This window comes from Botryllus schlosseri, chromosome 2 (assembly GCF_051294905.1).
Source record: "Botryllus schlosseri isolate E-star chromosome 2, Bs_hap1, whole genome shotgun sequence".
NCBI lineage: Eukaryota > Metazoa > Chordata > Ascidiacea > Stolidobranchia > Styelidae > Botryllus > Botryllus schlosseri.
In genome coordinates, this window is record NC_137237.1 from 30,142,413 (window position 1) to 30,169,872 (window position 27,460).

At 40.5% G+C, this 27,460-nt stretch overlaps 3 protein-coding genes across 3 annotated transcripts in view; 1 reads left to right on the top strand and 2 right to left on the bottom strand.

The window, feature by feature from the left end:
- LOC145457641 (cytoplasmic dynein 1 light intermediate chain 2-like) overlaps nt 1-27,460 on the top strand; it is a 163,004-nt gene that overhangs the window by 67,105 nt on the left and 68,439 nt on the right. The window lies entirely within an intron of this gene.
- On the bottom strand, nt 16,603-19,675 carry LOC145459844 (lactadherin-like). The gene is made up of 3 exons (XM_080338368.1): nt 19,651-19,675; nt 18,729-18,898; nt 16,603-16,812 (listed from the first exon to the last, which is right to left on the bottom strand). Exons 1-3 carry the CDS (start codon nt 19,673-19,675, stop codon nt 16,651-16,653), a joined length of 357 nt encoding a protein of 118 aa, XP_080194494.1. The 3' UTR covers nt 16,603-16,650.
- LOC145457832 (uncharacterized) lies at nt 18,752-23,958 on the bottom strand. The gene is made up of 4 exons (XM_080336134.1): nt 23,808-23,958; nt 21,707-21,736; nt 21,502-21,648; nt 18,752-18,898 (listed from the first exon to the last, which is right to left on the bottom strand). Exons 1-3 carry the CDS (start codon nt 23,917-23,919, stop codon nt 21,584-21,586), a joined length of 207 nt encoding a protein of 68 aa, XP_080192260.1. The 5' UTR covers nt 23,920-23,958; the 3' UTR covers nt 18,752-18,898; nt 21,502-21,583.

Consider the following 27,460-nt stretch of genomic DNA (forward strand, 5'->3'; position numbering starts at 1 on the left):
GAACGTATTGCCTCGCCAATTGTTCAAAGTAAATTTTCTCTGCAGAGGAATGAAAGATTAAATTAAATCTATGTTTGTGAATGCGCAATGCAGACTCCTTTGCTTTTTGAGGAAGCAAGCTGATGATTGACAGGATAATGATTAGCTGCTTCCCAACGTCAATGCGGCGCCAACATTTCACAACGCTGACCTACTGATATTCCATCATACCGAATAATTGACGGATATTGAGCTCGTGAAACCAGGCGCCTCCGAAAATGATGACTGCTCTCGTGCTCTTACATGACCTCATTCCGTCATTATGTGAGGGTTCGGGAAATTGTCACTCGCAATTTTCCTGTGACTATTTCGACGACTAAACATAGCCTAAGCCTACATCGGATTGATATTTTTGCATAGAATAACTTGTATTCCTGAAGTAAGTGAAAACACAGCTACCATCATATTAAAAGCGGCACACAACATGCGACAAATTTTAGTGTACTTTTCATCCACACACCCGTTAATTCATATCCCGTGGCACAGACATAATGTTGGGTCAAATAAACTTGTTGTTTTGGGTTGCTTTTAGGTTGATTTGGATACAACAGGATTTTATCTTACCTCAAGGACTAATATATAGGCTCACACGTAGCTAGTGTCACAGATTCATTTTATCGAGCATCAGTGGAGGTAGGATGATCAAGTCAAGTTCTGTAGCTGCTTCGATACCGGATAATTGTATATATCCTGTTTTTTATGCCAAAGTTCCATCATCGATCGTGGTTGTATTCAGACGGAAAACTCGGACGACGAATTGTATTACGGCAGTGGTTCCCAACCAAGGGGGAAGTCCCCTCTTAGGGGAAATTTTGAAATTTTTCGGGGGGAATCTGGCTTTAGGGTTGTATCGGAAGATACACTCGGTTCACAAGGTTTTTAGATTTTTATTGTAGAGCAGTTAAGTATGAAACTAGTTCTTTACAACTGTACGTTTCTTTGGCGGATTTTAAGGTATGTGTATGTTTAAATGCCTTCCATAGATATTACAACCCCTGATAACCTGAGGCTCATGAGACGATTTCGTTGGGCCCTTGACAGCCTCTCGACCAAATTTCTACTAAGCAGTGTTGGGGTGACTCGAGTCATGACTTGACTCGAATCAGAGTCGAGTCAAGTTTTCGTGTGACTTGACTCGAATCGAGTCACTTTGCAAAAATTTCTAGACTTGACTTGACTCGGCGCTTCAGAAATGTGGATTGACTCGTGACTGGGAGAAAAACTTACGAGTAAATTTCAAATCAATAATAAGTAACGGTGTCGATTAAATCACCATATCTTGCATATATATGGATTGTTCGCGATACGCCAGTATTACTTGTGATCGCAAACCGTCATTCACTGATTGCATGTTTCACTGATCTGCCATTGTTACATTACAAATACATTGACCTCGAATGAAATGATCACAGCTTACGTTGTCGTAAGAGTAGTAGATTAATCTAATAGCAACGTATCTCTATTTATTTGACGGTTCTGTGCTTACACTGCACAGTGCTCACCCTTACCAACTCTATTGTGTGATTCTAATAAAACAAATATAGTTCACGCGTTTATTTTCTCATGGATGCGTAGATGGTGAGTGTATTGTAACATGTCAAGTTGTTTCAACTTCTTGAGGCTTCGCATTCCATCCTCTATTTTGGCTGATAATAACAGACTGTAGCATGTAGCTATACAGTCACTCACGTGTTTTATTAGCAGTTCTACGTATTCATAAGCGATACAACGCGTTTTGGCATGTGTATTTATAACTTTATATTAGGTATTTGAATCAAGATATATGGCCTATTAATCTGTCTTTCACACAGTTAGCAAAATGTAATGATTTCGAATGATCACTCAAACTTCAACAAATCAATTTGACTTGAATTGTGACTTGACTCGTGAATTGACTTGACTTGACTTGACTCGAATCACCTACAAAAACGAGTGACTTGACTTGACTCGAGTCAAAATGTGCAATGATTCGAGATGACTCATGACTCGAAAGTAGTGACTTGATCCCAACACTGCTACTAAGCAGGAAAAAGTCGAGCCGAATTCAGCGCAAGGCCGCTGGTGAAAATGTTTACCTATTTGAGCCAACATATGATCTAACGTGAAAAGCATACCATATTCATCGATTCAGCTCAAGGCCGTAGCATAGGCCGGACTTATTGATTTATTTTTCGTCAGCGGCTACCCGACCGGTAAAAACAGGTCAAATTTAGCTGTACTTTTCCAAAGTGTGGTACAATCTTCATTCGACACAGTTCGGACATATCTGAATATGTTTGGCCATACATTGCTCAGTCAACAAATGGCTGTGCGCTAAAAAGCGCCTTTTTTAGTCACTGGCAACTTTTTCATAGGCGGGAATTTTTGCTCAAATATCGGACAAGTGCGACACGAGACGAAGAAGGTTGGGAACCACTGTATTACGGTGATGGTACATTCGTCATGAATTTCGTCAAAAATTTAGCTTTGAATTAGGGTTACCATATTTTGAGATCCGGGAAGGAGGACACTTTTCACCGGCTGAAAAGTTACCACAGCAGACGCGATTTTTTATATTTGTAGTGATAATTTCGTTGTCTTGAATAAAAAAAGTCATCTTTCCGATTTGACTCACGAAATACCTGCGCTCACCATATATTATCGTTTGACATCTTATTTATAATTGTCCGCGGAAAAAAAAATGTGGCTGCGAAAATTCGAAAAATATGGTTTTCAACTATAATATTCCGTTCGAAAAAAAGGCCGGGAATATGCCAGAATTCTGCCAGAACATCTCACGTCATCTTGGCATTGCGTCGTATAGCACTCTGGGTGCTTTTCCGGCGTTGCGAACTACATACCGGGATCTTGGGAGTTAAGGGGGTTGATATGGAGTTGACAGTCACGCTTCATTGACTTGAAGTACTAGTTCAAGTTTACCACAGAAAATTACCCAAAACCGGCTTAGTAAGTTTGCACACGGCTCGATACATGACAAGAGAAAGCAAACCGCGTTACTTCAAGCTGTATAAGTGGGAGTAGGGGCTCGAATGTGTATTGACCTAATTACCACGCCCCTACGGAAATGAGTCATATAAAATTTCATATTTCGATTTCAGAGCTGGATATTTAGAAAACTAGCATATCGCGTGTTTGTTTTTGAAAGAGCTATCAAAACACCAAAAGTTTTTATCAGATTACTGGTCATCGCATCCCACACCGCTTTTCAATCTGTGTTTAGCTTCATGATTGATCGATATTCATTTTAATACAAGGCGACCAACAGACCATGCATATACCGCGAAGTCTCATACGAATATAAAACCATGATATTGATCAAGCAATGTATAATGCATAAAAGAGTATTGCACGGAGAGATAATCCTCAGTCTTTCTCCGAAAGCGGTTGTATTCATGTATCCATACAGTCTTTACCTAGGCCTATTTTACAAGTAAATATACGGCGTTAACACCTTCTGCCATCATCGCACAAGAACGATTTGTTCCGACTTTCCGACCTGTAAGCACTAAGTACGGGTTATATTACCGAGAATAATAGAACCAGATGACTGCAATGCAATCCGATGTCATTCGCACGGAACATAATGAGGTTGTAATCTTGCAAATATCAAAATCGAGCAACAGGACTATATCATAAAACTGAAAGTATACAGTTTTGCACGGATAGATATTCCTCAGTCTTTCTCCGAAAGCGGTTGCATTCGTGTATCCATACGGATGAATTTCTCTTCACCTAGGCTGATTTTACATGGGAATATACGGCGTTACCACCTCCTGCCATCATCGCACAGGAACGACTTGTCACGACTTTTCAACCTGTAAGCACTAAGTACGGGTTATTACCGCGAATAACAGAACCAGAAGACTGCAATGCAATACGATGTCATTCGCACGGAACATAATGAGATTGTAATCTTGCAAACATCAAGATCGAGCAACAGGACTAACTAAAATTTTTGGCACGGATAGATAATCCTCAGTCTTTCTCCGAAAGCGGTTGCATTCGTGTATCCATGCGGATGAATTTCTCTTCACCTAGGCTGATTTTACATGTAAATATACGGCGTTACCACCTCCTGCCATCATCGCACAGGAACGATTTGTCACGACGTTTCAACCTGTAAGCAGTAAGTACGGGTTATTACCGTGAATAACAGAACCAGAAGACTGCAATGCAATCCGATGTCATTCGCACGGAACATAATGAGGTTGTAATCTTGCAAATATCAAGACCGAGCAACAGGACTATATAATAAAACTAAAAATTTTTGCACGGATAGATAATCCTCAGTCTTTCTCCGAAACGGTTGCATTCGTGCATCCATACGGATGAATTTCTCTTCACCTAGGCTGGTTTTACGTGGAAATATATGGCGTTATAGTATACTACCTCCTGTCATCATCCCACAAGATTTGTCACGACTTTCCAAGATATAACCTCTATAGGTACGGGTTTGTACCGCGAAGAACACTCCCAGAAGACTGTAATGCAATCCGATAATATTAGCACGAAACGTAATGAGATTGTAATCGTTCAAATAGCGAGATAGAGCAATTATTATAAAACTCATTGTTTCTGTCCGAGCGTTTCGCGCGACTTTTTGCGACACATTTGTCATTTTACTAATGAAGTGTCCCTATACTTCGCTGTCTTTTATATCTGCTTGATTCCATGACGCTGATATATCGGCCACAGACATCATGAAATGCAGATGTGGCCTATTCACTGGTCTGATCAGCAATGAGTTACTTCTACCCATTCAAAAGTAATCCAGTAAGGTTTGTCTACTTGCGCTATGTACTCAAGCGGTGACATTTTCCCACAACTTCAACTTCGAAAGTTTAGCTGCCAAACTGCGTTCTGTTTATAATATAGTTTGCCAAGTGGAAATAAGTATTTGCATGAGTCTTCATCTCGTTCAGGAGTTATGGTGAGACATAGCCTCTTTGTCGCGGTAACATGACATAAATTCCCAGATTGCTCCCATTAGCCATTCTCTGTTCATCGCACGGATGCGTTGTGGAAATTGGATTACTATCACAGGCAGCTGACTGACAAACGTCGGCAACCCATCGTCTCCAATCTACTTCTTATTATTATTATTATTATTACTACTACATATTTGAGTACTTTTAAGATACCGCGACTCCTACTTTAAGTAGTTTCTACAAGTCGTGAAAGTCTCTACTTCTTTACAAGTATAGAGATTCGCGGGACTGCTTCTGTCTTCTACCCTAGTGTTATCAACAACTATTTTAACTACTTCTGGTGAAATTGAATACTACTAAATAAGCTGAGATGAGATACTTTACTATAGCCTACATTCGCCGAATTCATTGACCGCATTTATTGAATTTATGATCAAGTAGTGGTCTCTAACATAACATCGCAAGTTTTGCCTTCCTTAAACTTCAACAGAAGCTTGATCATTGATAGATACTACCACAGTGGCGCTTATACGAAGTTCACAATATATATTTGAGTTGCATACATATGTCGTAATTAAATTTACGGTTAATTTTGAATTTTGAAGGCTCGCCGGTCCGCAACATTTGTTTTGTAGTTTTACCGTTCCGCGAGGTCAAAAAGGTTGAGAACCACTGATATATACGAAGTTATTTAACGTTACACGCAGTAAATGCAGTTCTTATTATGTCAGATTACAGTTTTCACAAATCGTAAACGAATTTTTTCTGATGTAAGAAATGTCTTCATCGCATTCATAGACAAATACTTTATGCGTAAATCGACTCAGTTGCACTACTCCCAGATCAACTTGTGGAAAAGGCAAATTTGCCACCATCCCAATAATTTTGCCTTTTCAGGGTGTAATCAGGGACGCATTATAGCTTGTATGTCGCATTTGTCTTAAAATTTCCGGGTCGACTCCTTAGATAATCCGCCATTGTTAGTAATCCTTTATACATGTGAAGAAAAGTTGAGTTTTGCGTTAATTCGTCGATACACAACAAAATCATACAACTTCGAGATGGTACGCAATAACAAAGAGGTTGAGAACCAATGGTTTACGATAGCGCCGACTCAGGCCATAATAGGCCATAGTCCTGATGGCTGACGGCTGAATGCTGACTTTTCCAGTATCACCAAACAACTCAACAGGAACAATCAAATGTCATCATAATTCCATAAAATCTTTATCTTATGTCGATTTGCCAACAATTTTGACGAGGACTTGCAAGGGAAGATAAGCTTACGCCTTAACGGTCTAGGTTAGTGGTTCTCGAACTGGGGGCGCGCCCCCTTGCAGGGCGTGAAAGCATTGGAAGGGGGCGCGAAGCTGCTGTCAATCGAAAAACGTGATTCACCTCCGATTCATGGTTGTTGCTCTGTGTATAGTCCGAATTTCATATTTGAGAATCCTCTCATCAACAGTCATAACCTTCCGTGCCATCAAACAATCCTTAGGGATTGCTAGCATTCTGGTTGCATTTTGTGATATGGCGATAAGGAGGGCGCGAAATTATTTACTATCATAAAAAGGTGCGTGTCTAAAAAGTTTGAGACCCACTGGTATAGGTCAAGGACATCAAACATACGACCCGCGGGCCGCATCCGGCCGCAAAGCAATTCTGAATAAATTATAAAATACTTGTGCCATCCAGCACATTCCTAGTAGACGTGAAAGGAGAGGAAAGGGCGTAGTTTATTTTTGTCATTGATGTTTTTGCGGCATATACACCGACTCATGATATACATACACACGACCTGTGCATATGCATACCATGTTGATATTTTTAGTAGGAAATACTTAAAATTTATTTAAGGACACCAAATGTCGAGCATGCTCATTGTAAATAGATCACATCATCATTATTATCCGATAGTGACTTTGTAATTTCACTCTAGGAGCAGGTCGGTGATATTGACACCCAATTCCGAGAAGATAACAATTGCACACTGAATTCAGAGTTTTATGGAAAAGTAGTCAAACAAGTAGTTATTCCCTGAAGCGAAGACGCCTGTGCGAAACCGTTATATGCAGGTTACATGGAAAATATAATGGTCACACAAAAAATAGAATTCAAATACCCGTGGTCACAGTGCTCTATAATAACTTCTGACGCAAAAAATCCCATGACTCCAGAGAAACCCGTATCGCAAGTTAATGATAATGAACCAAATTCCAAAGCCCGCGTTTACAGTTGAATTCCTTGTATTTCTCATAGCGCATACGCAGGGCCAATGACAGATTACGACGCAGGAAGCATAGAATTATGTCAACTCACATCCGATAAAGTAACTGTTTAAGCGGTTTTTAATTGTATTGAACCAGCCGACCTGTATATTTTGCCAATTCCGTGGTTTGCGACTAACATAGCGTTGCTAGAAGAGTAGGCCCACCTCCACAACCAGAAATACAGGATAATACTTTTGTAATGGAGTATTCAACAATGAAACAATGGCAAGGATTTTGAGGAAACATTTTTGAAACATTTTGACTGGTGCGGCCCGCGGGCGATCCGAAGGTCTGGATCCGGACCACGACGTCAGTTGAGTGTCGTACTCCCGGTCTAGGTTAAACCGGACATTGTATTCTTATAGCATCAGCTAGATTGATATTGACCGGGGTTTAAAAAACGGTTTCTACGCTTGCTACAGATAATAACTCAAAAACAGATTATACAGTAGCCAACACTTCAATCGGGCGGATTTGGTTTTTATGATACACTAAACATCAAATCTAGATATAGATGCGTCTGCTGAAATTTTAGCATTAGGCCAGTGCTTCCCAAACGGTGGGTCGCGAATAGGGCTGGGCAAAATGATTCGAGTACTCGAATCTGAATCGAGTATCAATTCTAATGATTCGAGTCGAGTAGTAGAAGACGTTTTTTTCGAGCACTGAAATTATACGGCCTTCGTCACTCAAAGTTAATTTATCAAGCAGAATTAAAGTTACGATCCTATTTTCCACTTCGGTAGCCTTGAAACATTGATTGGCCGTATCGCAGCGTGCAAAACAAAGTAAAAAGCTAAGAACGTTACTAGAAATAAGTCATTTCCGAAGTCATGATCATCCCACAACATTGTCACAAAGTGCAATGATATCGGTATGGTCGAAAAATACCTAAGTATCTTTAATGTGATGGATAACAAGCATTATATTATTTGTGGTGCCATAAAAGGTACATATTCGAACTTTGTCATATTACATTCTGTTATGACATCATAATGAGTGATACTCGAATACTCGATTCGACTCGAAGCATAATACGTGATTCAGAATCGAATCACTCAAGTACTCGAATTTGCCCAGCCCTAGTCGCGAAGCTAATTTAGGTGGGTCGCGAAGAATTTGTAAATGTTTCATTTTTTTATTCAATTTGCGAAATAAGTTAAACTCCTTGTTTTCTCACGATCAGACGAGCGTTCTAGTATTGTCCTACAGCGTCCATAATAAGCGCCGCAAGCCACGTTCCCGTACTCATAATAATTCGTGAGACGGATTTTCGTGACAGTCATTTTGATTGAACCGTGAATTTGGACCGTGCTGTGCTATTGCGTGTGCCTGAGAATTGGAATCTATTTTTTTTCTTCAAGGGCTTTGCGAAAGTTGATCGGAAAATCCAGCAATGCAGCCCGAGTTGCCGTCAGAATCAGCAAAAAGTTGCCACGATGTGAGTTACTGAGAATATCACTGTTTTCGACGTGAAGACAAATCACTGATTGAACGCGTGCTTACTGCTTTCTCGTTTGCAATCATCCGTTACTTATATTGACTCTTATCTGCTTGATGCACTTGTGTTCTCGAATTGTCGCGCAATGTCACTTGTCGCCGTTGTCGGCGTCTGTAGTCACATCGACACGACGCGTTGAATTACTTTCTCATTCGTTCGTTCGTTGTGGGTGGTACAAATAAACTTGCATTAAAAGTGGGTCGCGAGCCGAAAAAGGTTGGGAAGCACTGCTTTGACAACGATGCATCATTTATATCCATTTGGTTGATGTCAATAGTTATTGATTGTGGGTCACACCAGAGAGTCACTACGTAATCACAAATGAAAAGTTGAATATTTCGAGAAAACTTTCTAAAAAAGCAAATATATTTTTTGAAATTGGCAGGATGCACGCTCGTTTAGTGCTGACGAATTTCTTTTCATGCTGCTAGACTCAGCTAGAGTCATGCAGAAAGTGGCCCGAAGTTGAAATGGAAAGAATATTGTCAACAAAATGAGTTCGTGTACCATCTGAAAATAGTACATTGAACGCTCTCGTATTCGAAATTTCATGCTGGTGACGTTGCATTTTGTGATACAATAGTTGATATACCATTTTCTTTTAAATTCTCAACTAGCTGCTGACGATTACCCTTGACGAGGGTCAACCGAAATAGTCGGGTTCGTTGCAAAATGAATATACTATTCAATTGCATATTGAAGTTCTGGATCTCCAATAAGCTCTTCAAAGAATAATATATGAAAAGGTTTGCAGAGAAGAACCTACCACCAAGGTTCGTTTACGAACGCGAATCTCCAAATTTTCGAGGTTCACACACAGAACACGAACGTGAACCTCACGTTCGCACCATCCCTAACACACAGATTGTTACAGTCAACATGAGCCAAAAGATTACTTTATTGGGAACTGTGCCTATTCTTCGTAAGACCTTGAATGCACCATTGCGCTAATTTATAGCGTTATTTTGTATTCTTCAAGTTCAAACATCTCTACCGCTGGAGCACGAGCCTATTCTTCATCAACCGTATTTCTGTAATCTAATCTCGTCTTCATTTATTGCAGAGGAATAAAAATTAGGCTTTTTTCACGAAAATTTTAAAAATTTACTTCAATCTCTACATTTTACCTAGGGGGCTTTTTGCTCCCCGGATAGGATATGTATTTACTAGTCTCACTGCGAGTGAATTATACAATAATATTTACAAAACCAGGGATATATAGAATTCTATATAGAACTCTATATATCCCTGTACAAAACGCGGCAATCAAAATGAGAGAAGCGATATGGGAGTCGATGGACATTGACAGCATGACACGTTGACTTCACAGCCCTTGTAGACTAGCTTTCTTTGGCGTCGCCATCCAGCTCTGGTCTGAAACCGACAAGCTAAGGATCCATTTTCGCAGCACATGAACAAACGCTTCCGACCTTGTACTATCATGAAAAATTCTTATACTCTCCGCGCCATTGCCCAATTATGTATAAGGCACTGTCGTAAATGAAATCCAATATTCCAATGCGTTTGTCCATATTACGTAGGCTTACCATACGTCCTCTTTTAAGAGGATTTGTCCTCTTTTTTGACTTTTTTGAAAGTGTCCTCGGAGGACGCCCTTTTGTCCTCTTTTTTGAGATTTTGTCCTCTTTTTTAGGATTTAGAGCAGATTTAGAGCAAATTGCGAGTGATATGCCATATATTAGCACAGACGTGAAGCTCCGACGGGTGAAAAACGGTGAATTTAGCTCTGAGCGAAAAGATGACCTTTTTTTATTTTTTATTTTTTAGTCATCCCCCTAGCAATGTGGGGAGAAAAACGGTATTTTTTTTTTTTTTTTCAGTCATCCACCTAGCAATGTGGGGAGTAAAACGGTATTTTGAGTTCTGAGCGGAGGAGATGACCTTTTTTTTTTTTTTTTTTTTTTAGTTAACCAGTCACAAAGTGGGAAAAATTAACCGGTTTTTTAGAATTCTACTCCGGTTTTGAAAGTTGGAAATTTATGAAAAAGTGTCCTCTTATTAGATTTCCAAAATATGGTAAGCCTAATATTACGGAAAGGCCATATCGGCTGCAGATCACCAATGGTTTCAGTCATAGCAGTGGCCGTACACGAGTTCAAGCCTCCTACACTCTTAATTAGGGCTGGGCACAATGATTCGAGTACTTGAATCTGAATCGAGTAATTATTTTAATGATTCGAGTCGAGTAGTAAAAGACGATTTTTTCGAGTACTGAAATTATACGCTACCAGCCACCGAAAGTTATTTTATCAGCGAGAATTATGGTTTCGATACTATTTTCCACTGTGGAAGCCTTGAAACCTTGATTGGCCGTATCCCAGCATATGAAACAGATAGTACAAAGCTACTAACTAATGTTACTGGAAATAACACATTTCCGAAGTTATTATCCTCCCACAACATTGTCACAAAGTGTATAGTGAAATCGGTAGGGTCGAAAAAATACCAAAGTATCTTTAATGTGATGGATAACAGGCGTTTTGTTCTTTGTGGTGGCATAAAAGGTATAGGCTACATATTTGAAATTTTACATAGTACATTATGTTATGACGTCATGATGAGTGATACTCGAATACTCGACCCGACTCGAAGCATAATACGTGATTCAGAATCGAATCACTCAGGTACTCGATTTTGCCCAGCCCTACTCTCAATGTGAGACAACAGTATCGCCATATTTTCCGTTGCTAGCAGCATAAACCGAGCGACTAACACTGACGAAATGAAAAATCATCTTCTGCTCTCATTCAGGTGTAATCTTTATTTTGTACCAAGGATAATAATATAAATTCATAATGAAATGATAATGATCTCGGACAATATATCTAGGTCATCAATGAAATGTGTTCATATTGTGTTGCCACTCTGACATCATGTCAGGGCCCTGGGGCATGTCTCTCGTGTGTCGGGGTTATCTTCAGAACGAGTTGCAACTCGGACATACTGTTTGGGGTATGTCCGTGACCGGGTTGTGTCTGTAGTACGTCCAGACTGCGTCGTCACTGGGACATAATGTACGTGGTATGCCTGGAGTGTGTTCAGAGTTCAGACTGCGTTGTCACGTAGGCATAATGTCTGGAATGTGTTCCAACTGCAATGCCACTCGGGCATCATGTCTGGGTATATTTAGGGTGTTTCCAGAGTGTGTTCCCGCGCAGGTTCAAATCCTGCTCGCAGCGCCAAGTAATATATCTGTCTTCAGCCAAAACCCTAACATGCAGACAAGTGATTGTGAGCGAAAGTCCTCTATTACTCGGATGACGCGAACTTAAATACGAACGAGAACACAAGACACCAATTATTTGGACTACGTATACCACAGGGATGACTCGAGTCATTACTTGACTCGAGTCAGACTCGAGTCATCTTTTTCGTATGACTTGACTTGACTCGAGTCACTTTGCTAAAATGACTCGACTTGACTTGACTCGGCGTATCAGAAATGTGGATTGACTCGTGACTCGGAGCAAAAGTCAATTTCAAGTCATCAAGTAATCGGTGTCGATAAAAATCACCGTATCTTGCATATCTTCCGGAATGTTCGCGAAACGCTGTTGTAGCCCGTGAGAGCGACCAATCATTCAATGATCGTGCGTTTTACTGGACCTCCATTGTACTCTCACAAATAAATTGACCGCAAACCAAGTCATCGAAGCTGCAGATTTCGTTGTCGTAAACTAGTATAGTAAAGTAATTTAATAGCAAATAATCTATTTCTGTTCTCTGCTCTTACCTTAACCAAACCTCTTGTTTTATTAAAATTAAATTGGAATATAGTTCATATAGTTTTCAAACATTGGCGCAGGCTCGAATTGTACCATATAAATTTGTAAATGGGCAATCTATCGCATCTTATCAATTCGTTTCTCTATTCTCTATTTTGGCTGGTAACTATAAACTGAGGCTATGCAATTACTTAGGTAGTTTAGCGTGTATATTTAACCAGAGGTGGTCAAAGTAGTCAAGAAAGCTACTCAAGCACAAGTAGAAGTAGCGACGAAAAAATCTACTCAAGTACGAGTAGAAGTACTTCTTCCATAAGCAACCTAAAACTACTTGAAGTGGAAGTAGAATTTACTGACTTCAAATCTACTCAAGTAAGTAAGTAGTTGTGAAAACGATCGTAATTCGTTCGCATGGATTGTCAAAAGGTGCAAATTGAGCTATGCGAAAGGTGCCGAGCTTGATTAATATTGATGCGTACCAAGAGGTATTCAATTTTCGACAGCATAAGCATTCGTCCGCATTATGGAATGCGAGCGTATTATCACCTATACTGTTGACAATCATGATCAGGGCCGTAACAGCACTTCGTCAGCCCCCCCCAAAACGTTGGTCATGGGCCCCCCATAGGGTGATAAACCGGACTTCTGGGGGGCTTCGCCCCCCAAATCCCCCTCAGCTTATACGTTGTTTACCCCTACTTATCATATATATTGGCTGTCCGTTTAATGTGGAATCTTTTCTCGACTAGCCGCGCGAGGCACGAATATTTTTTTATGATTTATGATTGAATCGGTCAATATGATCGAGAAATTGCACATATATTGCTATGAATTTTTATCCTTTCTCTGCTCACGTAATCAGATTTGCCGGTAGAGTGGAGTGAGGTGTGTTTGAAAAGTGAGGACCACTCAATAATAATTAAATATCTTCGGGCGTATACCTGTTGGCAGGAACGAAACAGCACTTCGTCAGGCCCTGCAAAAAACTAGGGTCTTGTGCTCCCATAGGGTGATAACCCGACCCTCCCCCCATCACGTTCTTCGCTTTTACCACGAAATTAGTTGTACTATTTAGTGAGCACGCGCCAAGCGCGAAAATTTTCAATAATTCGTAATATAATCGGTCAATAAGATCGGAAATTTCATATATATTGCTATCAATTTCTTGTCCTCTCTGCTCGCGTTATCAGATTTACCGGTAGAGCTGAGTTAGGTGTCTTGGAAACTGTAGGGCCCGTAAATAATAGGCTAATTAAACATCTTCAGGCGGACGGACCCGTTGGTATGACTTGTTACATGATGTTATTTCGTGACCTCCGCTATATCCAAAAATATGTGATCGCATCAATGTACTAAACTAAAAGACGCACAGGATTTCAAATTGGTATTTCTTCACTGGTATATAATGTTTCCCTGCTGGATGGTATTTGTCTTGTGAGGTTCAGATTGCTAAGACAGGAACATTCGGCGTCAGTCATTTAGGCGCCTATGGACCAGGGATATCTAGAACTACCTCTAGTTCTAGATATCCCCGCTATGGACAATTAAACCTATGCGTATCAGCATAAGCGCAGTTCTTTTCGGCCAAGATTTTCTCGCTGCCGATCATTCTGGCACATTTCTTTGAGTCGCATGTTACATGGCCCAAAACGTTATATCTTGGTGCGTCGTGGCGCGGTAATGGCCAACGCCGATATGCCCATTTCTAGAAATCTTGCGTATTTTTTCTTGGGTGAAGAGTACCCAATAATCAAGATATTTGACAAGCTGATATCGCGCGGAGCGCTACAAATTTTTGAAAAAACTGCATAAATTTTCAAAAAATACTTTCTAATTTATGCTAATTCACGAAATAATTTTGGGCCCCCTTCGAGCTCAGCCCCCCCAATTGGGGGGTTTGGGGTGCGGCAGTTACGAACCTGATCATGATCAATGACCTTCCATCAAACATAGGATAAAAAGTGGGTCTTTATGCTGACGATTGTGAAATTTGGGAATCTGGTTTAGATATTAATGAACTCGCTGCTGATATTTAGTCTAGCTTGGATACATTCGTCCGATGATGTTCGAAATGGGGATTTGTGGTTTCGAGAGAAAAGAGTGTTGCTATGTTAATCACAAGAAAGCGCAATTTGGATGCACCAAGACTTCGGTTGGGTGAAGATGATCTAACATATGTAGACAATTTTAAATATCTTGGAGTATACTTTGATAAGAGGTTGAACCACAAAATTCATATTGATTACGTTATAAGGAAGTGTGCCACACGCATAAACTCGCTAAGGATGCTTTCGGGTACCACCTGGGGCGGGTCTAAAGATATGTTGTTGATGTTATATAAATCATTGATTCGCTCGGTGATCGATTATGGAATGGAGGCCTACTTTTTTGCTCCTAAAACACACCTTAAGAAAATTGAAGTGATTAGGAACCAAGCCCTGAGAATATGCAGTGGTGCCATGTGTAGTACGCCGGTCTGTGTACTTGAAGTTGAAAGCAATGAAATTACTCTTCACATAAGGCACTGGTATGCATGTTCGAAATATCGATATCAATTGACCACCCAGCAGGACAATCCTACTTATTCGGTATTGCAAGAGTCGTGGGAGGATATGTACGCTCTTATGAATGAGCGATTCTCAACTTTCGTACCTTTACTCATGTTAATGCATTGTCTTGTGAGAATATTGCAGGAAACGTGATACTATCGATACCACCGTGGGCAACATCAATTCCCGATGTAGATTCCTCACTATCACTCTCAATTCGTAAACAAACATCTCCAGAAACTGTCACAGTACTCTTCAAGGATCACATATCTGCCAACTATGAAGAACGCACAGAGATCTATACAGACGGGTCCAACACAGAAACGGGATACGGATATTCGGTGCACGTTCCTGCACAAAATATAAGTATTGCGTGCTCGCTTCCAAGAATTCTCTCGATCTTCTCAGTGGAACTCATTGCAATCAAACATGCCCTACTATGGGTACGGCAAAGTCAAGTTACGAAAATTGCAACATTCAGCGATTCCTTGAGTGCATTGGACGCGATCAAACATTCTGGTGAGTGAAATTATTGAGCTGAATCATCAGTTACGGACAGCAGAAATGACCATATCGTTTGTATGGGTGCCTGGACACTCCGGAATACGCGGTAATGAATCTGCAGATCAATTAGCAAGGGCGGGAGCCGCTAATACACACATACGCTGGAATCATGCCATCCCACTCGCCGACGTACGGTCGTACTTGCTAAAGAGCTGCAAAGATGAGTGGGACCGCATCTATCAATCCACAGATACTGGGAGAGCTTACAAAGATCTGCGACCCTCGGTACATGGCAGACTATCTGAAGTGGACACAAGATTCGCAAACTCGATTATGCTGCGGTTAAGAACGACGCATTGCAGACTAAAGCACCATCTCAACAAGATCGGATGCGTCGACTCGCAACTGTGCGAAGCATGTGGTATTGCTGAAACCGTAGAGCATTATCTCATGAATTGTAGAAAATATCGCTATCAAAGAGAATGCTTACGACACCATGCAGAGTCGAAGAATGTAAATTTCGACATGCGGACCCTACTGACTGATCCACAAGTACTGCGATATGTTGTTGAATATGTTAGATCGACGCGAGGAATATTGTACAACCTTTTTATGTGCAATGTGTACCTATATCTCCGTTATATATTATGAACATTCTGTAGCGTTCAACTTGTTTCTGTCCGTGGCGCATAAAGCCTTTAGTTGTGATAAGCGCCACTCATGCCAATGTTTTTACCTATAATGATAATTATAATGCGAACGAATTACGATCGTTTTCACAACTACTTACTTACTTGAGTAGATCTAAAGTCAGTCAATTCTACTTCTACTTCAAGTAGATTTAGGTTGCTTATGGAAGAAGTACTTTTGAGTAGCTTTTTTTCGTCGCTACTTCTACTTCTACTTGAGTTGCTTTCTTAACTACTTGGACCACCTCTGGAAATATTTGCCCCACTATTTACAAAGAATTCTCCATAACCATATCCAACGGCTTTGGAATACAGCACTCAACACTGCGTCATTGCCCCAACTGACTAAAAGGCCCTGTCATAAGAGAATCGAATATTCCAATGCGCTGGTCTTTATAATGGAAAGACATTATTAGCGGGCAGATCATAGTGGGTTCTTGTCAAAGCAGTGACCGAGCACGAATTCAAGCCTCATAGACATGTGATGATGCCACGATTGAGGATAAATTGGAATGTATCGACAGGAAAGTACCGTCGGAAAGCGATTGTAGACTTTCGTCTCCATGTCAGAATTCCCTGTGTAGATCTGAAAATAAAAAATAAAATTAGCAATAACATTTATGGTCTAGCTAGACAAGTACTTGACAAACTTTATTAGAATAGTGGATCCGTCATTATTTACCGAAAAATAGGCACATTCGAGTACTTGAACATGAACATAGTCATTGAAAATAACTGTATTTCGGCCTATAGCTTACAGGCTACATCAATAATGTGATGCGAATCGGGTTGATGGATTTCCTCAGATAATTTTACAAAGCATCTTTGCAACTTTGTTTTGCAAATCCCTATTATAAGGGTGTATGAATATCTCCAATTAATATTCGATTTCGAATGTGCCATTGTCACATCACGCATTTCACGGTCTGTGCTTCAAATTGTTACGTGATACGTTTCCGAATCCCTAATCCGTAAAACAAGTCAATCAGAGTCCGTAATTACTATGAGTCATCATCACCCATAAAGGATAGACGGCATGTTAAAAAAGAAAGCCGAAAGCTGAAGTTAAAAAAAGGTTTGGGGCACTAAATATTTGTTTACTGGAGTTAGGGGTAGACACGTCTTTTTAGTGGTTAGTGGCGAGCAGGCCGATGTGTTTGGGGAATATAATTTATTTCGCGTCTCATGCACCCCCGAATCCCGTGGACCCTCGAATGCTTCACGGACCACAATTGAAGAATTTTGTTTTATACACTTGTTTTGTCGCTCCATACTCCTTTCAATTATTGTTGACATTGTTATCAAAATTTTCTTGAAAATCTATATTTTCGAAAGCCTAATTGTATTTTTGGCAATTTTGGTATATATGGTTCCCGAAATGCCAAAAACAAATATTCCCGCCTATTTGTTACCAGTATGCATACATCCGCGCGCGTCACGGCCGAATAACTTATATATAGTTACTTATCTAATTTCAGGTAACTTCGCCACTTCGATTAGATAGAGATATAAATCGTTCCGAAACACCTATACACGTTCCTGTATAGTCTTGATAGATAGAGGTTGACGAGCTCATCATTGCCTAAATGCTATTGCTGCGAGACTCTCACATGTAACGTCAGTAGGTTTAGGTTACGGTACTGACCATTTTTAGTAATCAGCATGCCAAATATAGAGGTGGCTCACGAGACATTTTTAAGTCTTAATTTGGGGTCGCAACCATGAAAAGCTTGGGAGCCCCTGCACTCTCGTCACAGGAGCGCTTTGTAATTGGTACGTGAAGAGTTCGACGGATCTACGACGAATTTTGCAGGGATTGTGTGAACTCGAAGTACACGTTCGCGTTCTGTGAGTGAACCTCTGAAGTTTAAAGGTTCGCGTTCGCAAACGAACCTTGTTAGGTTCTAAACTGAACTTTTTTATGTATTACAAATTTTCACGTCATTATAACATCTTCTTTGCGTGCCTACTTCGGCCCAGTCTCTGCATGGCGCTGGCAGCATGAAATGAAATTCAGCACTAAATGAGCACGCACCTTGCCAATTTCCGAAAATATTTGCTCCAGAGTTCGCTCGGAATATTCAGCTTTACGTTTGTGAATCTTTTGTGACTCTCACTTAGGAGCTATACCCGCCATCACAAAATAGCAAGACAGAAACACACTACATGTAGCAAGTCCGCGAATTTTGCTTAGTTAGTCAACCAATCAATTACATCAACGAAATTGTTATCAAGAATGCATCTATGTCTATATAATGTAAAAAATCCATCATTCGGGATCTATCTTGAATTCACAAGCTTATTGTATCATAAAAACCAAATCCATCCGATTGGGGAAATAGCAAAGGTCTTGTGAATCTCGCCTCCGCATGGGAGTGCGAGCAAGGGTTCTCGGCTATGATGGCTATTGTCTTCTTATGATACTGGACATGATCTCCGATGTTAGTTAGAGAACCATTGAGCTAATTATGTCAAGTCACCATTGCATCAACTGAAATATACCTTATCGGAGCCGCCGACTTGAATCATTGCCAGACTGTCTTCTGTCGTACCATACGCCACTTTGTATTGGCGCACCCACTGATCGGTAGACGTTGGGCGCCCTTGTGTGATCACTCCTGCAACCTCTTTCACCGTTCCGAAGTCAACTTGTATCCATTCGCCGACTCTGTCTGTTTAACAGAAGAGATGCAATTTACTTACCAGTCCCGAAATCATTTTTTCATTTGGAATCAGACACAGAATTCAAAATTAGTTTCAATTTCCACAAGACTTCTGAGTAATTCCAGTTGTTAGCGGATTCGGACTTGGATTTATCCATGATTCTGAAGAATCAACTATGTTACAACGGTATTCTTTGCTGGAGTGCTGCCTGCAAGAGAAAAATTGACCCACTCCAAAACATTCAACATCGAACTCTCTCTGTATCATTGCCAAGGCCCCAATGAGGCCTGGGTGTGAAACTCATAAATCGCTACTCAAACGACTCGGTGTTCTAGACATAGAAGAGATGAGAAAGCGAGAAATCGCCACGTTTATGTATCAGATCCATTGCGGTCAGTGTCTCACAAATTTTAATGACTACTTCGTCTCATAATCAAATGCTCACAAGCAATGTTCCCTCTAATCTTTGACGTGTCTGCGCACACTCACCAACTCACTGCGCAGATCCTTGGACGACAGTGCTTAACGATCTAAATAAGGTCATCACTTTGGATTTTCTGTGCGCAACTTCGATTTCTGTGCGCAGAGACCGTGTCAGCACTGCGCATTTGCGCACGTGCGCAGCTTAGAGGGAACATTGCTCACAAGTACATCACGCGCGCGTCCTCGACGAGCAGCTACCACGTGATCACGATGGAATACAAGAAAACGCATCGCTCCCTCAAGTATGCCGGATCTCAAGTGTGGATCAGCAGCTCACCGGCTAACTGACAGTCGCGAAGCATGTCCACTTCAAGTCAAAATACAAACAACTTCTGCTGAATGAAGACTATAGTTAGTCCTCAAGATTACCAGACCTCGATCTGACATATCAAACTCGCCTATCGACACATGCGTGATTCATTTTCATCACTTATCGTTTCATGTTATCCCTCATCTCTTTCCATCCAGTGTACATGCCTCTATTTTGCATCGCCTAGGACCAGATGGGTGTCTGATTTGAAGACAAATCCAAGCCGTTTCGACACCATCGTATTTCGTCATTGTATCTCAGTCTTGTGATGTTTTGAAATTATGAAAATAATAATGGACTGATACCGATACTGAATTGTTTATTTATATCTGAATTTAAAAAAATCAATGTCGGACTATCTGTTGTGGTTATCTAATCAATCATTTCCATTTCCGGACTTCCTTTTCGATCTTAGATGAAGGAAATGCTTTCATATTAGCACTTTTCCGATATTTCAGGCCGATTAGAGATGCGCAGGATCAGGACTTGGGATTCCAGGAACAAGATTCTGAATTTCGATCACTTTCTTAGTATATCTAGATTGCAGTTTGATTGCAATGCGGCACAAAATTTTAATACCTCATATCTGAACAATTGGTAAACTGGTCTTTTTGGAAACCGAACAAATAGTGAAGATGAGTGGTTCCCAGCGTAGGCGATATCGCCCCCAGTGGGCGATTTCGAGTAACAAGGGTGTGAAAATAGCGAAAATCTTACATCGTTCAGTGTTATATATTGAATTTAGACGAGAATTAAAATGCACGTGAAGATGGCTTATTCAGCATACGACGCAAAAATTGTCAGCTCGACCGAAAGTATGGACGCGGAATCCGGTTTTCCGAGGATCTACCCGAAAAATCACCTTTTTTTTAGTCAATTCTCTATCGATCAGAGGTATAGGTAGATAAATTTCTTGTTTCTATGTTCTCTTTTTCGGATCCATAAATATGGGGAAAGGGGAAAAATTTGGGTCGGGCTTGATAAGGGGGCGATGAGTAGAAAAAGGTTGGGAACCAGTGATTTATATGAAACCGAGTTTTCACAGGATCCCGAAGATGTGTTATCACTGTATTATTTGAAACGATTCCCGGAGGTACAGAACCAACAATATAACCAAACCCGAATACATTTTCGGATAATACTCGTCAGAGGTAGGCCTAATAGTCAGCGACCAATAGAGCTTTGTATATCTAAAATCGTTTCATCAAAGACGTCACAGGCGAAAAAACTCGAATAATCGAGGTGAACAGATGGCTTAAGCTTATAAACGATCACTTTCTGTTGGCACAAACTAGACTAGATTGTCGCATTTTCATAAAAGTTAGCAGAAAGGCACATAAATGACAGAATGAACTTATGGAATGGTGCCTATGGCCTTGTGCGCTGGGGTTATTCAAGTGAAACGGCAGGTAGATGGACATTCTGCAACGATGTTTCAAGCTCAGCAACGGCTGTCAACAATTGCGGTAACGAAAGTATGTTGCCTAGGGCAAGCAACAAGCATGATTTCAAGAAGTGGCTAACTGTTACAATGTCACCTTATGATCACTATCATGTACGCTCTGAACTCATATTATTTTGTTATCTAGATCTCATTTTTTTGACTAGTTACTGTTTTTCCCTACGAAAATACCGAACATACGGTGTCCACAACAACGTTCGGTTAACAGTTTCCAATATTCCTATATGGCAGCTATCACCCGCGTGATCATTCCATAACGAACTAATAAATGTTGGATTATGCGTTGTGGATTATCATGCACCTTATTCTATATTTGGCAAGCTACTACCGAATAAGAAACGGCAAAGTTAACGTACTTCGCTTGGACGACCATGCACCCGTGCTGTGCTCCGAAATTTGATTATCCAGACGTGCTTGGTAATGCTCGTGGAGAAGACCTCAAAAGCTTGAAGTGGTTACTGCAGAATTCGGAATAAGTCCCGATTTCATCCCCATGTAACACACTGCAATGGTATTCGTCTAATTCAATATGACAAAAAAATGCAAACTGTCGTAACTTACGTTCAAACGTCTCGATCAGACTTTGTACACCTGTAAAACAGAGTCGGAATTATATGTCTATAACAGTGGTTCCCAACCGCCGGCATAGGAAGCTGGTAACGTTTCAACGGTGATGTCTCGGTTCATATTTCATCTTACCAAATTCATCGTTGATGTGTCACACGATGTGATTTTTGCCCAACAATAGTATTCCCAGGGCGCAAACAGCCTGTTTATATTTCCCTACCACACAGCAGTGTTGGGATCAAGTCGCTGCCTCCGAGTCACAAGTCATATTGAGTCATTGCACATTTTGACTCGAGTCAAGTCAAGTTACCAGTCAGGTAACAATTCAGGTCCATTTGTCCTTTCAAAGTACGAGGCATGCATTTTGCAAGCTATTAGAAATTCATTTATTTGAAATCGAGGGATGAATATAGAGTTAAATATATATGTAAAAGGCGCTATATAGCTCACGAATGCGTAGCACTGCTAAGCTACGTGTTCTATACCCTCAGTCTTCAATTATTATCCGTCCAAATAGAGAACAGGCCTAAAATACGAAACCTCTGATAGGGAAAACGGATTGACATGAGACATTATCCAACTATACAACAGGGGTTCTCAACTTCCCTTGTATAACGGGCCGCATTTTCACACTAAAAGACGCCGCGGGCCGCAGAACTTGAACACCATATATTTGTGAACCACTATTAAATTTAGGTGATATTTTCGTTGCAGAGGTCATTATCACTTTGAGCTCTCAGTGCTATAAGAAGTCAGACGTTCGGGGACATTTCTGAGCAAACCAATCAACTCTTCTCCTTTCCTTCCATGACTGGGGCCTTACACCAATAGTTACTGAAGTCAGCTTTGTCAAATTGATGTTTTTCACTGGCCCCCTTCCCACGTTTGCGCCGTCAGTATTTCCTCTGGAAATATGTCCACTCTTATAAAACGCACCTGGATAATTAGCTATGTAATGTGTGTGCAGTGTGCACTGTGTGCAGTCGATGGATTCGTCCAATGCTAGGCTAAAGTAGTCTATGCGTGGCAACGTGTTTCAAAACATGCGATAAAAGATCGACTGAGATAGCTGTTACTCTTCTGGTGACTGTTGAGTGTTGAATCAGACAACTGTAGCCTCGAAATTTGTCAGGTGATGTTGAAATTGCTGCTTAGTTCCGGAAACAGCGAATATTCGCACAGTACGTTAAATTTTTATTGAAGTCACACATTCTCTAGCAGACTCTTCGGTTTATCGATATTCCAAGCAATTTTGAACAATGCGTCCGTCACGTCGTCGGCAATTTTAAAAATGCCTCGAAATATGGATTGCTGGCAACGTTTTCTCTAAAATCACGCGATATGTATAACTCCAGATGAAACTATCGTGCTATCATTTGAAGCTTCTAGGCTCGTTACAACAACTGTTCTTCGACAAATGTGTCACATCGGTCTTCCATAACGATACTGTACCAGTAGTAACTGCGTTCATATTGAAAGATGTCGCGGGCCGCAAAAGAATCGTCTGCGGGCCGCGGGTTGAGAACCCCTGAACTACAAGTTACTTTACTACTGCGACAACGTCGGCTGTAAGCGGTCGATGCATTTGTGATAGAACAATGACGTTTCAGTAAAACACAAAATCATTGAATGAATGAGATTTGTCTCTCTCACAAGTCACGCCAGCGTATCGAGAACAATAGGAGCATTTGCAAAGTATAGAGCGATATTTATCGACATCGATTAATTGATGACATGAAATTGGCTCGTAATTTTTGCTCCGAGTCACGAGTTAATTCGCATTTCCGAAACGCCGAGTCTAGTCAAGTCAAGCCAATTTTGTGAAGTGACATGAGTCATGTTAAGTCATACAAAAAAGGTGACTCGAATCATCCAAACATTGCCACACAATCGAACCATGCTGGTGGTATCTGTGTTAGAACGTTGCTGAATTGAAGCTGAAAGCGATTAAAGCCGGAAATACGAAGTCGCACTTATCTTCCTTTCATAAATTTTCTGATTGATTTCACGAAATTCACTTTACAGCATCAATGCAGAGCTACGCACGTCAGGTTAATTGTTCCGGAACACCGATAAACGTTTATTCAGTACATACTCTGGTCGATCATCATTTGGCACTTTGCCCCGATCGCATCATCCACTGGGCACGTGCTGGCTCTTGCACATGCACAAGTCACAATGACGACAAGCAACACTTTCAGATTCATCTTTTCCCAGGTTTACAAGTAAAACGAGGTAAAGTATACTTTGGGATCACCCATTGACTACTTATATACCGTTTCACGCCGCGAATCATTCAAGGAAGAAGTCGCGCAGTTTCATGTCCCCACGAGAAAGGACTTTCCAATCGGAAGGGTGAAATGAAATAGTGTTTACCAATCAAAAGCAAAATCGCAAAAACAAATCGCGTGGTTTCATATTGCGGTACTTGCCCTACGAGAAGGAATTTCCAAATCGGCTGGCTGAATCAAATTGACATTGTACAACCAAAGTAAAAACATTTTTCGCACGCGCAAAACCAGTGCATTTACATTTTTAGAAAGATATAACTGAAAGCTGACAAGCTGGTGATTAGATATTCCATAATACCGATCAACTGATAATTAGTTGGTATTGAATTTGGGAAACTCGTCGTCATCGGCGATGATCACTGGTGTTACATGACGTAAAATCCGTCATTATGTCAGTAGTCGGGAAATTATTGCTCGTGATTATGACGTGGATATTTATGCGGACTCGCGGATGAATCTCTATTCATATTTTCGTAGCTAACGAAATTTCCAGTAAAGTAAAGGGTACCCAACATGATGACGTGAGTTCATTTCTGTCATTATGCTAGCGATCGGGAAATTTTCACCCCGGATCGTGCTATCTTTGCGACTGGGCTTACATCGGAAGCTCGGATGAATCATTGTTATTTTTAGAAAACTAACGGACGTTTTCGAAGTATGTTAAGACTATTATTACCTATCATAATCGAAACGCCGCTATCATAGTATTAAAAGGGCCGTACAACACGTGAAAAATTCAATTGTACTTTGAATCCATGAATACATAGGTGTAATAATTCATACCCCGGGTATTCAGGAGTATAGTTAGGGTAAATACACTCAGTGCTTTGGGGTATACAACAGGATTTGGTCATACACAAAGACTAACATATCTGGGCAAATCGGGGATCTGGGCAAATTCAACATTTGCCTGGGTACCGATAATTGACTATGTGCACAATTGCATTAACCCATCATCCCAAACTCACCCTTACTCATGATTTTTTTTCGTCCACTACATGACAAAATGATATTATAGAGAAAATTATTCTAGTGGGTGATTATGACGAGCTCGCTTGTTATCGACTACCATGACAAAATTATGATATCGAACAGACATTATGTAGCCTATGCAAGGGTGTCCACTGTAAAATCATCATAGGTTTGTAGACGTATATGCCTGTAAATTTTGCGATAAAGTATCATTAATTGACGTTTGATGGTTTCTTCAAATTTAACTTCCCAGTGTGTAGTATTTTCTGAATTTAGCTCTAAGTCAATTATCAGAAATTCATCCAAAAATGGTGAACGATTGCTCATTACAGCAGTTTAGCAGACTGCTATGATGACGTGGAGTGATTTATAATTTATCGCATCCAATGTATGCGTACAACTGAATGCAATTAACAATCCATCACGTATCATCAGGGTGATTATACAATCTCGCTCGCGATGTAGGAGTATATAGCATATAGCTTACGCAGAATCGGTTAAAACTAGTACCAATATAGCGTGGCAAAGTAAAGTTATGACATTTGTATATCTGAAGAGCTTCTTGGAGGTACATAACTCCAACATATAATTGAATAGAATATTCATATTGAAATAAACCCGAATATTTTCGGCTGACACTCGTCAGGGGTAATCGTCAGCAAAGTAGAGAATTGGAAAGAACATTGTATATCAACAATCGCATCCAAAAATATGACGTCACCAGTGTCAATGGTAGTGGGATTCATTGTGACTGTTGACGCTCGTGAAAAATAGTTGAAGATTTATAAATATGTAAAGGCAATCCAGTGAACACTAGTATCAGTCAGATAATTTTGTTGTGTTGCAACAATATATAACTGCATATGATCAGTGTAATCTATGGTCTGTTAATCCGGGAGTTTCCTTTTAAAAGAGTTGCCGGGAGGCAGGTTTTACCGTTCGCATCGTAGGGATTCATTTTGACGAAACCGACATTTCTGTATAGGGTTTACTGTACAAAAATGTAGTAGCCTGCGCTATTTGCATTTCAATTACAGGGGATAAAGATTTTCTGCTTCATCATTATTACTATGTGTTTGATAACTCACAGTTTAATGTCTCACGGATATCCTCACAATGATTTATGATAACTATAGAATCGGAGTTTTGCATTTTTTCTCTTGCACATCTGTATTTTTCGGAAATTTCTAGGTGGGATTCCTAGCTCAGATATATTTCCATGTTGCGACATAATATATATGAGTATGAGCAGGCTTATGTAATACATTGTTATATCAAGAATTTGCTTCCAAGTTCCAACAGAGGCCCTCAGAGACAGTTTGTGCCCACAGTCAAATTGATAACCACAGTAGTCCCCACGTTCGATTAAACTCTAAATCATGATCAGTCCATGGACCTTCAGAATAAACATGCATGTCACAATGTGACATTGTCACATTATCCTAGATGTCGTTTTTGCTGGATTTACATCATCGGAATCGGCATTTTTTTATTCGGTCTCATAACTATGTATTCGATTATATAATCTAGAGTTACGGTGTAATGCGAACACTGCATAGCACCTCGACAAGCATCCGAAAAGTTCGACATCTGCATTGTTTCGAAAAATAGCTGCGAGTTACAATGTACTATTGACGTGTTTTTTAGGTTGTAAAATTTCGTCATTATTTTCTAAATGCTTTAGAAAACCATATAATACGAATCGTCGGACGACTCGCCGAAGAAAAATGGCGTTACAGTACAGATGGCGAATTTAGCTAATAGCTAAACCAGAGGTCTCAAACACTCGGCCTGCGGGTATTTCTGTGGCCCGCGTTAAAACTTTAGATTTTCAAGTATTGGACAATATTACAGTGATACCTGTCTTTTTAATATCATTTGAAAACATAAAATTCACTAGAAAATCGCTTCATAAACCTGGAACTACTCCTCACACTTCACGATCGCATCATCTTCAAACACTACAATTCAATGAGCGCCAAACCTGGGTAGGCTAGATTTGTCGCGGCTTACTACGTAGTAAAAATATTGCAGGTAGCCTATTCGTCATACCCGCTATTTCGTCTTCAGCGCAACACCGATGGCCAATTGTGCGATTCGAAAAAGAATGATCACTATACATTTCACACAACGGGACTGATGCGTATGTAAGCTGATCAATTTAACTATTTAGTGATCAAACGAATATATAGGAGACTCCAGAGGATAAAACGTGACCTTGCTGAACATGTCGATTTGGAGATGTGCCGAGCGGATCGACAAATTCTCTGGTCCGACTCCGATCCTGTTTTTCAATTCTCTGGTCCGGCTCCGACCCGGCTGCGGCCGTATCAGGAAAAGTACTGATCCAGCTCCGATATGGCTCCGGCCAAAAAAGAAAAAGTTCGGACTGATATCCAATCCGGCTCCGGTCCATGCTCCGCATTGATTTGGAGGAGCACACGCCGCGGGACACCGTCTCCTCTTTGAATTAGACGAGCAAATG

Bases quoted from the DNA above. Each gene is read 5' to 3' on its own strand.
- LOC145459844 (XM_080338368.1), bottom strand. From the start codon at position 19,675: ATGCTTCGCGACTGTCAGTTAGCCG. The intron at 18,899-19,650 runs GTGAGCTGCTGA...TCTGTTAAACAG, and splicing joins TCGCGACTGTCAGTTAGCCG to ACAGAGTCGGCGAATGGATA. The intron at 16,813-18,728 runs GTATATTTCAGT...TTTTATTTTCAG, and splicing joins AAGTCGGCGGCTCCGATAAG to ATCTACACAGGGAATTCTGA.
- LOC145457832 (XM_080336134.1), bottom strand. From the start codon at position 23,919: ATGAATCTGAAAGTGTTGCTTGTCGTCATTGTGACTTGTGCATGTGCA. The intron at 21,737-23,807 runs GTATGTACTGAA...TCTGTTTTACAG, and splicing joins CCAAATGATGATCGACCAGA to GTGTACAAAGTCTGATCGAG. The intron at 21,649-21,706 runs GTAAGTTACGAC...ATACCATTGCAG, and splicing joins TCTGATCGAGACGTTTGAAC to TGTGTTACATGGGGATGAAA.